This window comes from Thunnus albacares, chromosome 21, assembly GCF_914725855.1.
Source record: "Thunnus albacares chromosome 21, fThuAlb1.1, whole genome shotgun sequence".
In the NCBI taxonomy this organism is placed as follows: Eukaryota; Metazoa; Chordata; class Actinopteri; order Scombriformes; family Scombridae; genus Thunnus; species Thunnus albacares.
Window position 1 is genome coordinate 12,106,107 of NC_058126.1, and position 16,928 is coordinate 12,123,034.

Below are 16,928 nucleotides of genomic sequence, written 5' to 3' on the forward strand. Positions count from 1 at the left end.
TGAAATATCTTCATAGTATGAATTCCTTAAGATGGAGGTTGAGCATTCTTACCATTTCTCTGGCGTTTCTACACAAAGCCATATCTGGGTCCAGTTTCTCAAGAACAAAGTAGTTCCTTTCTTTCAGCTCATTCCTCAAGGCACTGCCCTTGACAAGGTATACATGTGCCATGTAAGGAATGTTCCACACACCCCTAGAAACAACAAGACGTAGAGAAAGGAAGTGCTCATTTTGCAGTAGTAAAATTTTTATTTTATTCCTTATGCCATCCATGACTTTGGGTGTGTTGTATGAGTCGTTTAAGAACATAATCATTAAAAACATAATAATTGTTATCCTCTTCTGACTATTGAGTTACAATTATATAGAAACCAACTTTTAATGCATTTTTCTAAATTTGAAAGGACAAACCAATTCCACTTGCACACACTATCGCTCTTGCAATTAACTCCCACCTTTGGCCTGTCTACACTGGCATCTCGACCAACCAGTAGGAGTTGCTATTGCAGTGAATAACCTGATCCCTCACTGTCTTCCTCCCCGCAGGTTCACGGGCGATTAAACCTTAATTTCCACTGTGGTGGGCGGGTGCTTATTCCTTTGCGCCATCTGGGCGCCATTTCATCTTATTTTTAAACACATAAAAAGTCAGTCAGTCAAAGAGGCAGTGAATTGGACTGTTGGACTTATTAATGCCTCAGGCTTTGGTGTTCAGTACAAGATCACTGCTCAGGTCGGATTGTTAATTTAATGATTGTTCCTATGTGTATTCTAGGATGTAGCTCATAATTAGCCATCTTGTGTATTGTTGTTTATGGCGAGTTAGCACAATGGAACAAGATTTATTTATAGTCATGAACTCAGTGAGAGATCCAATACTTGCAAAGCAGATGTGTGAACCAAAAATGCAAAGCCATTGCCGTGTGTGCATTGAGGAGAGTCCGCCCTTATTGCATTTATGACTTACACTCGTTTTCTCTGCACAATGTCGACATAATCTTCAGAGCGAGCATAATAACCATCCAGACTCAAGGCTCCCCAGAAGTTGGACCACAGCTTGCCGTGACGAGTGACAAGGGGGCCAATTATTTTTCTGTAGGGAAGCAAGAGGCAGAGTGGACAGATGGTAATTTTGTCAGAGTAGATAAAACTCAGTGACATCTCACGGACAGCCACCCACCAAATGTACTGGGTCTCATACTGGTAACACCAGCATGCTGCATCAAAAAGATCAACTTCATAGTGGAAAGATATGATCAGTCCATAAAAGAGATTATAGAAGCACATAATACAAACTAGAAGTACTCCTTTCTGCAACAAGCTCCAACGAAACAAACAAAACCCTGAATCTGGGTTATTTGTTTGAATTTGCATGAAATACTGAAACTGACAATTATTCCACTGCTGTTTTCTTACAAACCCAAACCGCAATGAAAGGGATTTTTTTCTATTATGCAATGAACTGGAGACTGAAAATAATTGAACCATAAATTGCAGTGTTGGTTGATTATGGATGCAAATGGATGCACTATACAGTACTAATGGTAAATGTTCTTGGTCAAGAAAGAGTGGCATTTTCCTCCCACAACATCAGCGCCGGCAGAGAATTCCCATACTGTCTTTAAATATCCGAGAAAGGCTTGTGCTTTGCATGCCTCCAACAGGTCACAATACCATGCTGCGGCCACATTGACATCTAGTTTATGGGAAGCTTTCTCTTCAATCATGAGCTGTAGAAGGGAAAGGAGGGTTTGCATGTTTGTTTTTGTATAATGCTAAGTGGCATTTCAGGGTTAGTGCAATAGACTCTTTCACTTTTTCCATGTGCCCAGGGAAAAACAGGAAGCCAGAGTGGCTTATTTTTAAACTTTCATTCACTCAGCTATAATGTGCCTGTGGTTCTGCCACATGGAATAAATTCTGGAATAAATTAAATGGTTCAATGATGATAACAACTACCCAGGAGGTTTGTTGAATGGTTTCCAATGTGGCTTCTATTCCGGTTACCATATTATTACCTGTTCTGCTCAATGAGGAGCTTCAGTGTCTGCCTGTTGGTGAGCATCACATCTGAATCTATACTGAAGTAGTAGTCGCATGTGGCATCCTTGCGGCAGAGATCCCTAATGAAGTCAAAAACACAGACAGGGCAGAGAGAGTAGTGATTATTCAATCCAGAGGTGATTACAGTCAATGAAATACTTGGAACACAGTCACCAATTCAAATTTACCAGCTCCTAAGTATAAGATGTCATTTTCATTTGTAGTCAGGCTCTTACTAACTATCTTTAAGTCTCCAGCAGATAATATGATTTTAGGAAGATTAGAGACTGCTAATAATAATAATAATAATAATAATAATAATAATAATAATAATAATAATAATAATAATAATAATGATCATGGGGCTGTCCTGACAAATGCACTAAGGCGTGCTGCACTTTTGATGAGGATCTTTGTGATGGGGCCTCACAGATTGCGTTATCACCATGACAACAGGCTGGTACTCAACACTGAACAATGAGAGAGGGCCATTATAAGGGGAATTGTGGAGAAAAACTACACCTGTGTGAATGCTATGTATTACATCATATGCAACACTGTATTGTCTAGCCTATTAATTATTGAACTGAGACTTTTTCAACCCTCCATATGTCAAGTCAAGACAATTTTATGCATAAAACATTAAGTTTTAAGTGAACACCTAAAGGCCAAGAGGGCCACCATAACCACACGGGGAACAATGCATGATCATTGTTAAATATTAATGCTTCTGCAACATAAAAGGCCTGTACTAGCATGAACTAGAACTTTAAAATCAATTTAACAGACACACACAAGTTTTCCCTTAAAATATGATAAATCAGGGCCAACAACACCATAATCTGGTTTCATCAATTCTGTTCTTCTAACTACAACTTCAGAGAGATGAAAGATTTAGAGAGGAGTAACACATACATGCCCATGTTCCTGGCTTCTCCTTGGCTCAAATTTTCTTCTGGTCCCACAACCTTGAAACTGTTGAACACATTCCTGTTCTCCTCCCAAAATTTCTGAATGTGCTTCTCGTGGTAAACCTCCTAAGAAGGGAGCCAATATTAATGGATTAGAAGCCACATATATGGAGCTACCATATAGAAATGCAGAAAAAGTCCAATCATGGCAGCTGCATACACTCACATTGTTGTGGATGAAAACTTTGAGTTTATCCTTGGGATAATCCAGGGTCAGAAGCCGCTGGAAGAATTCGGGAAGAAATGGAGTTGGCTGCTCAATAAACACTCCAACCAAGACATTCGGGTACGCCTGTTTAGATTTAAGAAGAGACTGATTAGTACTATTTCAAACTGCTGTCTTAGCAATGGAAAGTTGTTTAGCTTAAATCAGGGACGATTGTGACACTTCACATCAGACATACATAAACAGTGACGTTGCTACAGATGGTATTCACTTAAGGACAGAATTTTCCTCTGCTTTCATGTCACTTAGCTCTTGATTACATGATGTGAGCTCCTATTTATTATTCTCTGCAGTGGTCTGTGTTAAAATTTTTTAATGTCAATTCAAGTGTTTACCTTTAAGATGAACACTATCCACTGGAAGAATTATTGAACATCTTTTGTTTCGACAGATGAGGACAGCTGGTGTTATTACTGACAAAATTTCCACCATTTTTAAAAAAAAGCATATTTAAAATAAACACATGAACATACTGCTTCACAGGAATCCTAACTTCAAACCCAGATTGCCACGTGTAACACTTTTCAGACGACAGCCAATGTACAACATGATTGCTCAGACAGTTAGGGAAAAGAAGATATAAAGAAAGAGACAGAGAAGAGCAGAGAAAACATTTTCCCATGACACTCAGCTCCAGCCCACACAGCTCACTCTGGACTCCTGATCCCCTTGACCAGTTCACAGTGAAGGTCTGGGCCAGGGATGAAAAGGGATCCGAAGAGAAGCATCTAATTTTCTTGTTCCGCAATGTCTGAGTTTTAGGCACAGGAAGGGAAACTTGTGCATCTTGCCAACGTGAGCTCAAATTGTCACTGAAATACAGTGGACCAGCAGTAAGGGGACAGAGTGGCAAAAACAGCAGAGCAAATATGATTTCAGCTTCTATTAAGCTGACAAGAGAAACACCTTGAGTTTCTTTTGCACACAAAAGACAAAGGTAGACAGTGAAGAGATCTGGCTGGGCTTTAGTGGCCTAACACTTGCACTGATTTTGCAAGGCTTATGCTCAATCCCATAAACAAAGTACACAAAGAATCAAGCCGGACTGCCAGTGACCTGGGTTTACCCTCACAAAAAAGGTCTGGACACAGTATAACCAGTGTTTCCACATGACCTGATCTCTCCGAACTCTTGCACAAAGTGGTGCAATTGAATGAAGTGTGTTTACTAACTTTCCTTGTTATTCAGAAGCAGATTTTTTTCTGCATTCACTTGGGAAGGTCAATAAGAAGAGCTTTCATAGAGCTACTTCTTATGTAGCTGGGTTTGCACTGAATCAGCGCCAGGACATTTATTTACAGAGAAAAAGTGATTCATGTCTCCTTATTACATTTTGTGATAGACTGTGTGCTTTCTTTGTAGTGTGAAGACCTTGGTGTTATTTAAATGAAAGGAACCATTTTATAGTAAATCACTTTGGAAAAACATTGTACCAGACCAATTTAGAGAAAGCAAAATAGATCAAACAAAAATTACACGGATAATATAATGCATTTAGTTGGATCATGTGTATCTTCAGTACTATGCCCACAAAGAGAAGTACAGTTTGGTAACATTTTTGACAGACGCAACCACACAGCCAGAGACATTTCCTAGGGCATGCCATTCCTGCTGTCTATACGTCGCCAGCTTTAGCCGAACTCAGTGACAAATTTTCAGTGTAACCACGATAACTTACTATTGTGGATAAAACCCATACTGGAAAGCCCACTAAAAGGCAGGCTGGTCGACAGCGACACCCCTTTAAATGAGCCCTTCTGAAAACCCCAAAAGCCATATCCTGCACCACAGAAGTGCAGTGTTTCCTCTGCCCCAAGTAGTTTCCCTGGCACGTATGCTCTTTTAAAAGGATCCAAAAGGACCAACGGGCACATAAGCTATTATTGTTGGAAAGGGAATGTGTACAGTACCAACTGACTTGCTTATCTGATGAAATAGGAAAAGCTTTGCTCCACTCCTACTGTCTAGACAGTCACTGATAGATGGATGGTTCATGCTGGGAGACTAGGCTATGTTTCATCCTTTCCTATGTCCACGGGGAGGAGGACATAGACAAACTTTCCACAGGACCTATTTAAAAATGGACTAAAGAGGACAGCAAATTGAAGGAAAATGTCTTAATTTGGAGCACTTACTTGTAACTGAGACAAGTCCACGACATCATCATCACAGTGGCTACAGCCATGTTCATAGTTCCATGCATTGGGGACATAGTTGGCTAAGTAGTTCAAGTAGATCTACAAGGGAAAGAATTCAGATCAGGTGAATGACAATGATGGTTACAGAAGATTAATATCAGCATAAACAAAAACCCCATGTTTCTTTTCCTGGTTCAGCACAGCTCTCTTAAAACATTATCATGATGTGTTATGAATAGCTTACTCTGTGGATAGACAGTACAGTCCACTGATTAATTGTAGGAATTTGGGACAACCACACAAATCACTTGCAGGTCAGACTAAAGACCACGGGGCTATAAATGTCTTGTCGACTGAAGCTGAAACTTTACAATCAAGTGTAATTATCTCTTTTCTTCTCAGTTTCATAGAGTTATACATATTGTAATCACAGCCATAGCTGCTCTGTATTTAGTGTGCAAGAAAGGTGCAAATTCTGTGGGAACATATAATTTCCAGACATTGCACTATCATTTGCAAATCTCTTATCGCAGACATTAACACAGTGGACACATTTTTGTCAACAGTTTGGACTTGGAGGGATAACTGGAAAATAGTAATACTGAAATGGTCAGAGATCTAGATAGGGCAGCTGCAATGGTAGAAACCACTGCTTGGACAAGGATTATGTGATCTACCATTTAAAGCTTCGCCTCCAGATGTCGAGGCCTCTGGGGAGAATGATTCAACAGTTGGTGGGTTTGGTTCATTACCAAGGAAGACCAGAGACAAGGGACTGGTGGTGGAGCGAAACGTGAAGAGTTAAGGTTAAGTAAAAAAGACTAGGAAAGAACTCCAGAGAATGATTACAGGAATCACACAGACATCTTGCTTGCTGAGCCTGTCATTGCAATGGACAGAGAATGATGGCAAAGGGACACATGGACAGAGGCGTTATAGCCTAGTTTTGGCCAGACCTCTCTCCTCCACTGAATAATGAGATGGATTTTCTGGCCAAGGTTACTGGCAAGTATCACAAGGAGCAGTATACATTTCCATAATGTGTGGGGATTTATACACTGTCATGCAGTCATTGCTGAATGTTAGTTGGATGAAAATCTAAAATTGTAGGCCAACAGAAACGTATCTGCAAATGGGAAAGAAGAGTTCAGTAATTCCACCCAAAGCCACAGTGGTGTCCTTGATGAGGATGATTAACTCCAAAGTATCTATGGTGTTCCTTAAGTAGACTTTATAAGGTGTGCTCGAGGGCATAATTTGTTACTCACTTTGGTGTTTCCGTTGCCATGGACGACCACTGGCAGAGAGTCGTATGCTGTGTTTCTAACTCTCACTCTGTCCGTTCCAAACTTGAGAAGCACTTCATCTGCCAAAAATAGGAACATGAGATGTGTTAGGCCAGGTTAGGGAAATCAACTTACCACATGTGCAAGAACTATGAAGGTTTATAATTTACAGGGTAAATTGCCAAGCCTACGACATCTCTGAAATATGCAATATTTGACAGAGTGTGGGAGCAGAAACATATAATGTTGCTTTTATTTAGTGCAGCAAGACTTAATATTTCATTTTTTGACTTTACAAGTGCCATCATAAAAGATAGGTTTTAAATAAGTGAGTGAATTGTTGACTTGAGTTTCTGTGATTTCTCACCAGTGGCCCCGTTCAGGTTCTGGAAAATCTGGCACTTGTGATCCAAACTCATATTGAGAGTTTCCTAAGAGACATGAAAACAGAGAGATTTGCTCAGCCATACAAGATATGCTTTCTAGGGATATATTTTTAGATGAAGTATTGGGGTTAACAATAAGAAACTTACTCGTTGTAATGGATCCAGGTATACTTTAGTGTAGAAGAGCTGGTCGTCATCATTGTCATGGAGGTTCCACTGTGTAACAAGTCTGTTTATGTATGGGGCGTAACCAATTATACCTGCAAGTAATAAACAGTGTGAAACACATTTCCAGCGGTAAAATATAGGGTGACAGAAGTTTACGAGGTCATACACAACTGGCAGACTGTTGGTGTCAATTATGTCTGCTGACTTTTTGGTCTACGCCTTACACAAATTGTGACTCTGGCCAATAATCCCAAGCACGAAAGAAACTTTTCTTCCCACAGTCTGCATATAGGACGGAGTGCAGTAATGGGCAGTAAGAAAGCTGTAATCCATAAGTTTTAACTGTCTCACAACTCACCACGAGCTCAGCATTTGGAACAGTGTGTGCTAGTGACTCACACCCGCTCTAAATGTACATTCTCATGGCAATCTCTACTCCAGTTTTCCCCTTTCTCCTCAGTTTCCTTCTCTTGCTCATGGACACTGACCACAGTAACAGATTGTAGGGTTTGGCTATGTTGTCAGTGTGCGCTGTTTAGCATCCCATCATTTCAAAAACGCCCCAGAAACAGTAAACAAGTGAATGGATAGCCATGACATAATCAAAATAGCAGCACTGAGAAAAAAGGTCAAAGGAAATCATAACATTTTATGCAAATTATATTTGTTTGGTAGCTGATCCATGAAATGATGGCTTTAAAATCAACAGAAGAGCTGGCCTTTTGGCCCAGTCCTACTTCAAAAATTCAGTTGTACTGTGCTTTTAAAACACAGCATTTAATATTCTGACAACAAAGTTTCAAGAGAGAAAACACATGACATGGAACAATAAAACTTGCTGTCATGGTATATCTCAGTTTTGACATAAAAAACACCAGACCAGCGCTCCAACGTCCTCTCACAGGCCGGCCCTCGTGTATTCCGCCCCATCCCGACAGACTCGCATCTCTAGTGACCACTTTCCTGGACAGGACGGAGCCCATGGGCCTCCCCCGGGTCAGGAAAGACGGGGTTTGCCAATGTCACAGCGCTCTGACGCACTCCGATGTGACCAACACTCTCTGCGCGCCGTGACGCATGGGATCTAGCCTGAGGGAAGCCACCCAATACTATAAATCCCTCATGTGGAGGCGGCCAAGACTGACTATGAGAATGGCAGACGCCATCAGCCCGAGTAATCGAAGACATAATCTGAATTGAACAGATCTATGTGGACGAAAAAGTGCGAGGCATGTCCTGAAAGTCTTTACTCTCTCCGCCGAGAGGCGAGCTGTGAAAGACACCGAGTCCAGCGATAATCCCAGAAAGATTACACTCTGTGCTGGAGATAGCATGCTCTTCTCCGCATTTACCACGAAATCCAAGTCGGATAGGTGTCGTATGAGAGTACGAGTGTGCCCCCCGACTTCCTGCTCCGATTGCGCTAACAGCAGCCAATCGTCCAGGTACGTGGCCAGGCGGATGCCTTGCCGCCTCAGCGGGGCTATTGCCACTTCCGTGCACCGTACGAACACCCTCGGGCTTAGAGACAAGCCGAAAGGGAGTACGTGATACTCATAACATACCCCGTGGAAAGAGAATCTCAGGATCTGGTGGTCTCCGCTACGACAGCAGGCCAGGGGATGGCCAGTCGGTCTGCAGTGCGTTTGCACACGTCGAGCAAGTCCGAGCTGGGGAGAGGAGAAGCTGGTGTGCTACTCTCATCTCCATCCCGAAAGGTGGCGGAGGTCCCAGGCTGCACAGCCCGGGCTGGAGTGATGAAAATGTTGTCGTCCTCTTCATCCTCTGATATGAGGATATCTGAGGCGTCATCGTCATCTTCTCCATAGTCCAATTCCAGGACGTCCTCCTCAGGTGGGGGAACCAAAGCCATGTCCAGCTGTTAGCCCCAGCTGGCATTAGCTCCCGGTGTCACCTCCACAGTGACTTCCCTCTCTCCCTCGCTTTGAGCCAGGTGGGCGCCGGCGGGTAGGTAGGGGTCAAGCTTAGACAGACTAGCTTGGCGTGCTAGCCGTCTGCGGAGACTTTTGATGGTGAACCCAGCACAGTGTTGACACGAGCCGGGAACATCGATAGCTAGCCTGGCATGTTCCAGCCCTAGGCAGCTAAAGCAGACCTGGTGTGTGTCCTTGCTCGAAATCTTATTTCCGCAGTGACAGGGACGGGCCCCGGAGTCTCCGACACCTCTGGTGTGAGGAATTGTAGCCTCCATTCCTGGTGAGCTGGTGTGCTGGCACGGAGTCGTGTCAGCTAGCTTGTGTGCTAACTGTGCAGAAGTCGAGGGATTAGCTGGAATGCTAACGCTCGACAAACTCAAGCTGCTGTGGTGAAGAGCTGTGAAACGATGACCAAGCCATGGAGGAGGAAAACACTGAATCCGATCTGGTGTGATCGGAGAAAAAAGCAAATCTAAAGCTAGCTAGCACCCGGCAACAGAGGCTAAATAAGATCCGTCTGTGAACGGTTAAGCTAGCTAGCTCCTGACGCAAGATATGCTCCGAGTGAGAAGAGGTGTTTGAATGAGACTGTGTCGTCCACAGCAGCTATTTCAGGTAGGTGGCACTACCTGGTGCGGACGAACACGTTCACAAGCCAATCAGAATTGGCATAATGAGATTAATGCTTCTGAGGTCTGCAGCGAGGCGTGCATCCCATAGTGAGAAATCAAAACGAATATTATGAAAGAGAACATAAACTTACTGCATCATGAATCCATTCCCGAAACTCTGTGCTCTCTGACACAGTGGTGTGTGTCCAGATGCTATAAAACTTTCCCCAATGGTCACTTGGGCGGTAGCCGTAGGAACATAAACAAAACCAGCAATTTTATACAAACTGTGGCACATTGAGGAGGCCAAGACAAATCCACATGTCATGTCAGTGACAATGACTGCTAAAAACAGTCTCTGATCAGACTGAGACAGCTAGGCTCCAATATGGGAGGTCAGACCAGGATGATGACCACAGGGAAAGCAGTAATTCAATGCCCTGAAGAAGAACTGCAGCTGGCAATGCCATTTGGATTATTCATGAGAACATACTGGTACTGTTCTTTTGTTAAAATGTCTACACATATTCAGTATGCTTTTTGTTATTCAGCAGTTTTAGAGTACTTCACATTCATTATGCCCAGAAACATCTTCATATGAAATATCAGTGGAAGGAGGAAAGAAATCTGGAGTAAAAAGGGTGGAAATAGAAAAAAGTATGCAGCTACTGTTCGCATGAATGGGCTTCTGTCACCTCCTGTCCACTTTGACAGGAAATTCCACCAAGAGCCTGTTTACAGGGCAAATATACTTCCATTTTACAGCAAGAGATAATAATAAAAGTCCTGTGATTTCATATTTAAAAGCTAACACTAGTCTATTGCCATTCTTTGAAGTCATCCTACAACTCTTTAAACCAGTAATACTGAGGGCGCTCTGCTGCTTAAACCCCTGAATTCCAGCAAGGCCTGCAAGTCTTCAAAGTTTGACAGCTGATGGTGGAATGTAAACCAATATGCGCATGTAGAAGTTATAGGTTTAAAACCGAGTTCCACAAACACTAATCTACCCCAGCATACAAGTTCTATGCCCTAAAACATAAGAAATAAAAAAAAATGTCTCACAAATAGTTGAGACGTTGAGGGTTAGGGTTAGATGTTAATACATCATCATGTGAGTCATGACACAGAGGAGAGATTCAGGTCATAACAATTAAACATATTTTGAATTTTTGGAACCCACCTCCAGAGTTGAGGTAGCGCTTGCCACTGCGGACTGAGGGGTATTTGTCAGCTAGTCGCTTATCTGGCCATATCAGTCCCTCTGCAGCAAAAAGGACCTTGTGATTGGCTTGCTGGAACTTCCTGAGAATCTCTTCTGGTCCCCCAGCAAAGATAAGATCATAGCTAAAAGAGAAGAGTGAAGACAAAATACAACAGATTCTTATCATTTTTTTCACCCTTTAGGGACAGTGTGACAGTTTTTTTTAAATAGTCCATTTTATCTTACATCTAACAAACAACCCAGGCTCCTACTTGCTTGAGGTAGATAGAAATCTTAATGTAAACAGTTGACATTCTTCATGAGTGAGCATTTGTATAGGCAAGCATTCCTGAGTTGTACTGTAAGGTATTTCCAAAAGAGTGCCGTTTTGTAAGACTGTAACACGAACTGGGTTGCATGCATGGCATATAGTTCTGTGACAGACGGGAAAAAGTGCCTATGCCTTTAAATAGGCCCTGTAGTGGCTCATTTAAAAGCATGTTATTATTCTAAGGGCAGATATTTTAGGAAGTGTTTCTGGTGATTTTATGACTTTGAGCTATGAAGTCATAACAGTAAAAGAGCTGATTCATGTTGGTGACACTATTCCCCTGTGTCACTTCTCTTCTAGAAGTGATTTTGATTCTCTTTATGTTTCTATGCCCTGTAAACAGTCTAAAATTGAGCGATCCAAAAAAATCCCATACCATATATACACCAGTTCATATAAGACTGTAGGAAAAGTAAAAGGTACCCTCCTTAAGACAACATGAACAACCTCAGTGAGGTATATCATGAGATTAGTGGAAGTCTACTATAGGTGAAGAAGCCTGTTTCCTCTACTGTAAGCACATCTGGCCGACACATGTTCATACAAGTACATTCTGTCCCCTATTAACTCATCAATCATAGTTAGTGCTGCAGTGTAAAAGGGTCCTGCAATCCATGAAAAAAACATTGTTGATAGTGTTTAAAAAGTTAGTTAATATTAAAATAAATCTCAGGCCTACTTAGCCTGGTAACTAAATGGTCTGTTTTATTTTCTCTTTGTGGGTGTTGCCAGAACTAAAAGACGCAAACTACAGTAGAGCATAACGTAACACTAAAATTCTTCTGGTTCTCAGAATCCAGACAGACTCATCTGTACTTGGGTCACCAGGTGAATTCAATCAGTTGCTGGCAGGATGAAACCAGGGCTGTGTTTAAAGTTGCAAAGAGCATCCTGCTGCAAATCTCTCAGTATCTCTCTATATAGAGCAACGAATGTCTGTCTGTATGTATGTATGTTTGTCCTTTGCATATCTGGAGAACCGTTCATCCAATCTACTTCATACCTGGCAGGTGGATTGCTGGGGAATCAAGGAAGTGCAATGTTGATGTGTGAAGTTGTTTGGATGAGCGGTTCTCGAGAAATATATAAAAATACCTCATAAACAACTGTGCTTCTTCTTCTGCCTGGGGCGTCAACGAGCCGAAATACAGACAGCGCCACTCTGCTATTGCAACCCACATTGTGGTCAGAGGTGGGATTACATCTACAGTGTTAATGACTTGAAAAAATTTAAGAGACTTTAGCTCTACTTTGGCATGTACGTTCAAGACTTGGTGCTGGATATCTCAGGCACATTCAGAAATATATAAAAATATCTCATAAACAACTTTGCTTCTGCTTCTTCTTCTGTGCGTGGATTCAACAAGAGGAAATACAAACAGCGCCAGTCTGCCATTGCAACCCACATGGTCAGAGATGGGATTACATAGTAGTGATAGGGACTACCACAGAGAATGAATTGAGGAAATTCAAAGAGTTAAGCTCTACTATTCTAGTTTCTCATGCGTGCGGGAACTTTATATACATGTTCAAGACATAGTGCAGGATGTCTCAGGCACGTTTTGAAAGGGCACTACAGTTCATCCAATCAACTTCAACTCAACTCAAAATTATAGTCTCCAGATATTCTGTCTGTGAGGCGTTTAGGGACCATCAGTAAACTAGCATCTACCGATAGCCTGCTTGTGAGGTGTTTAGGGGACGAGTATTGAGAAATCGGTTTTGAACAGGCACTGCACTAGTAATCTTAATTACTGTATGTGTGTTCTTCAAGTAATTAACAGAGAACATGGAAAGGTAAGGTTTAAATATCTGTTTAATGATGCACAACACACTCAACACACACAGGAGTGTGTTTGGAAATATGTAGGGTTTATATACTAAAAGTGGGAACCACCACCTTTTTAATTTTGTGCCGGCATTAAAAAGGTGTGGTTTGGAGACAGGTTGACCTCCCTAACTAGTAAAATCTTTCCATTGTGAAGCCTAAAATCATTACTATATGCACATTTGGAATTGGCAGAAATGTTTCATGTGTAGAGTGACTGATGTAAAGCCATCTCACACATCACATACTGGCTGTGAATGGCAATTGTGGTCTCCATTTAAGGTACAAAGTTTTTGAATTGCATGCAATCATTTTCTTTTCATCTTTCTGGAATTCAGCACATGCTCAACAACACAGTGCATGATTTTTTCAGTTTCACATGCATTTCAGTGAGTGAATTTCATATAAGACAAAATGCAAGGCTGTGACTGAATTAGTAGTAGAAACTGTAAAAACAGCTGAGGTGGCCTGACAGGATTATAGATTTTAAAACACATTTAAATGGCTCACAATCTTCTGTGAAGTGCAGATACAGTTTCTTATATTACAATCATTTCCTCTAAAAGGGAAAAAAATACATTCCAATTACCTGTTTCAAGGGTGTGACAACTTTGCACAGCAATTATAGCTAACGTTATTCATGTGACACGGTACAGTAAGTATCATCTTCTTCTGCTCTATTTGTGGAAATACGGCCTACAAAGCTGTTATTATTGTAAACCACTCACATTAACTCAGTGAAACTTTCCATTGGCCTTGAAACCTCATAATTGAGCTACCTGCATGTGAGAATTACTCTGCTTATAAATTTGCCGATTCTCTGTAATAATGCCTTTGCGTGAATGAGTGGAGGGCGGTTTAGGGCTACATAATTCAGTCTGTGACGGTGAAAAGTAGTTTAATTTCTAATTCACAGATCTACATAGCAATTAAAGGTTTCTTGCATCTCTTTGTTGTTATGGAGATGTATTATGTTTCATATCAAAGCTAAATCTGATCAAAGCTCAATCAAGCTAATGTTTTGGTGGAAGAAGGCATTAACAGAGCAGCTCAAAGTAACAGCTGAACATCTCTAAGAAAATGAAAATATAAGCCAGCTAAAAAGGAATAAAAAAAACAATTTGATCTTTTTTTTTTTTTAAATCTGATTAATTGGATTTATTAGATTGCCTACAAACATATGGATACAGAATGGGGACTTGAAGTAATACATACCTTGGGAATATAACTCTTTCAGGAAAGATGGTCAGTGAATATTTCTGTAATCCATCCAGTGGAACAATGACAACAGTAGGCAATGAAATATTTTCTAGAGCAGAATGGATGCTCTCACTCAACAAATTGTGCTTGAATCTTAAATATGAAGAAGTCCAAGCTACAAAGGAAAGGCAGGAAAAAATATTTTTGGGTGTATCAACATACCTGTCCACAAATAGGACAATAACATCCCCCTGGTCAGCTAGACCCTCCATGGCCTCCTTCAGTAGTCTGACTTTTTGCCCTCCACCGATAGAACGGCCGACGTCGCCACCCTTCCATGCTTCTCCCATTCCTAACACCTGCGACAGAGCACATTGTGGACAAGTTGTAGAGCCCAACATGAACTCAAAATTACCAGGAGGCAGCCCTGCAGCACTATAAAAATATCTGTCTTCACAAGTCCTTCATTTTTCTGTCTTTTTTTATTTTTTTATTTCTTAAAACCAGTCAGGAATTCAGCCAATGTTTTCCAATATGGGAGACATTTCCAAGAACTTTCCTTAAGATAGGTCATTCACTTATATCAGGAAAAAAGAGCAAGTTGGCCTGCTTTGGACAGTTGTGTTACCATATCAGCAGATGTTTTCACTCAGTGAAAGCTAGAAAAGCACATTTTAGAAACTTAAGAGCTGCCAGAACATACTTCCCCACACTATCTCACTGTTTTGTAACAACTGTGATTGAAAAAAGCACACAACTGTAGCAGGAGGGTTAGATAAGGCTGTGATTCTTGGAGTTAAAGGTAGCCTCACACTGATAATCCGCATGGGTAAGCTGCAGTACTGAGGTAAAACCTGAGTTACAGTCAAATTGTCAGGATCCTTTTCCTTCTTTGTTTACTAATGTGGTCTTTTGGGGACTTGCTGTACAGAGGCAAGTGCACATCCAGCCCAAAAAAACAATATCACCAAGCACATAGTACAATAACAGGGGATTGACAGCATTAGCTCTAATTTAGCAAGGCCTCTTGCAATGATCATCTTGAGAAAGGGCCTAAGATGGCTAACAAAGTAGGTTGCATGTGTGTGTCTGGGGGAGTTGGAACTCAAACTGATACAGCAAGGTCACACAGAGAGGAACAGGAGCACACAAATATGGGCAGGGCACTAACTCTTGAGTTCCATGCCAAAATAACAATGCTTTTTACTGCTTGTTTTAACCACAGAGGGAAATTCTGGACCCATACTAAGGAGTGTACCAGTAAGATGGATGTTTTTGCAGCGTGGTGCACTTCATTGTTCTTTTAACAAGCCTAATCAATCTTGGAAAGTGTGTGTTTAAAACAACTGGCTGTTTGTGGTGTGTGTGTGTGTGTGTGTGTGTGTGTAAGGTTAGCATCATTAGCTTGGACAAACTGCACATTTTTGGATGTAATTTTAGAATATGAGAAGAAAATCTTACCTTCACAGTGTAGTTGAAATATTTTGCAGACTGCATAAAGCGGAGAAAGCCATCTGTTTCCTCAGTTGCAACAGTTAGAACAATCAAATTTTCTGAAAAAAGAACACATTTTCACAACTTTACTTATGTGATTTATAAATTTATCACAAATTCGTTGGCTACCAAATTATAAGGATGTGGGAATACACTCTTGCAGAATTGCAAAATCTCGGTTTCCATGGAGGGAAATCCACAGAAATACGTGTAATCTTTTATGGTTATTTATATATAACTATTAAGATTCCCTCTTCTGCAAGCCAAGTCCTTTATAAACCTCAGACCTATGTCAACAAACTGGCAACTACTTGGTTTAGCAGTCTAAACCTACATCTCAAATTAGGAACATCTACTGAAGTTTTGATTTGAAGCATATTTTTAACATGGACTCAATCATTTCAATCTTCTTGGGTTTAAAGAACTCCCACAAACCTCCAGGACATTTCCAGTGGCCATGTCTGAGGTTGAGGAAGGGTTAGACCAAATACAAATTAGCACCATACCCTCATGTGAAGCTACAGAGAGGCGGACAACACCCACTAAGTTGGTTTTCATTTGCTCCATTATGTTTTGTGTAACCAACTGGGGGGCCTTGATTAGAAAGGCTGCGAGAAGGAAGTACCCGGGATCTCTAGATCTGGTTCATCAAAGTCTATTATTGCATGACGGGGGAGTACCATTGTAATTCATTTCCACTCTCCAACAGATCATTTCAAACTGTGCAAAACATTATTCTGCACTAACAGACAGACACTCCAACAAAAAAGTTAATGACACTTTAATATATTTTTATAGGACCACTTCAGTACTAATCCGGCTTTTCATGTTTCAAGAGCCAATCCCCCTCTTTAATATACAGCACTATGTTCCAATAAATTCTTGTAAATTATTTATTGCACATTGGCAAGTAGGATGGGAAGTATGAAAGAGTACATATCAGGGCTCAAAAAAGCCTTGAGAAGATCTGATTAAAAAATGCACTCTGCCCCAGATTATAGTTAAAGAGCTGACACTACACCTTTTGAATACAAAGATTAACAGGTCTTCATTGTTTAATAATTTTTATGGAATAAAATCGCTATTCACCAAATAAAGTCACTA

The 16,928-nt window shown here is 41.0% G+C and overlaps 1 protein-coding gene and 1 long non-coding RNA gene across 4 annotated transcripts in view; one reads left to right on the forward strand and one right to left on the reverse strand.

The window, feature by feature from the left end:
* The window catches only part of LOC122972166, a 309,118-nt gene that overhangs the window by 183,750 nt on the left and 108,440 nt on the right, over positions 1-16,928 (forward strand). The window lies entirely within an intron of this gene.
* plod2 (procollagen-lysine, 2-oxoglutarate 5-dioxygenase 2) overlaps positions 1-16,928 on the reverse strand; it is a 34,269-nt gene that overhangs the window by 5,805 nt on the left and 11,536 nt on the right. For both annotated transcript variants that reach the window (XM_044338949.1, XM_044338948.1), the window contains exons 2-13: positions 15,792-15,883; positions 14,553-14,689; positions 10,951-11,114; positions 7,199-7,311; positions 7,033-7,096; positions 6,648-6,745; positions 5,377-5,478; positions 3,182-3,307; positions 2,960-3,081; positions 2,020-2,124; positions 969-1,094; positions 53-194 (exon numbers count right to left, since the gene is read on the reverse strand). In XM_044338949.1, the coding sequence (XP_044194884.1) occupies positions 53-194; positions 969-1,094; positions 2,020-2,124; positions 2,960-3,081; positions 3,182-3,307; positions 5,377-5,478; positions 6,648-6,745; positions 7,033-7,096; positions 7,199-7,311; positions 10,951-11,114; positions 14,553-14,689; positions 15,792-15,883 (1,391 nt within the window). The remainder of the gene's footprint in view (positions 1-52; positions 195-968; positions 1,095-2,019; positions 2,125-2,959; positions 3,082-3,181; positions 3,308-5,376; positions 5,479-6,647; positions 6,746-7,032; positions 7,097-7,198; positions 7,312-10,950; positions 11,115-14,552; positions 14,690-15,791; positions 15,884-16,928) is intronic.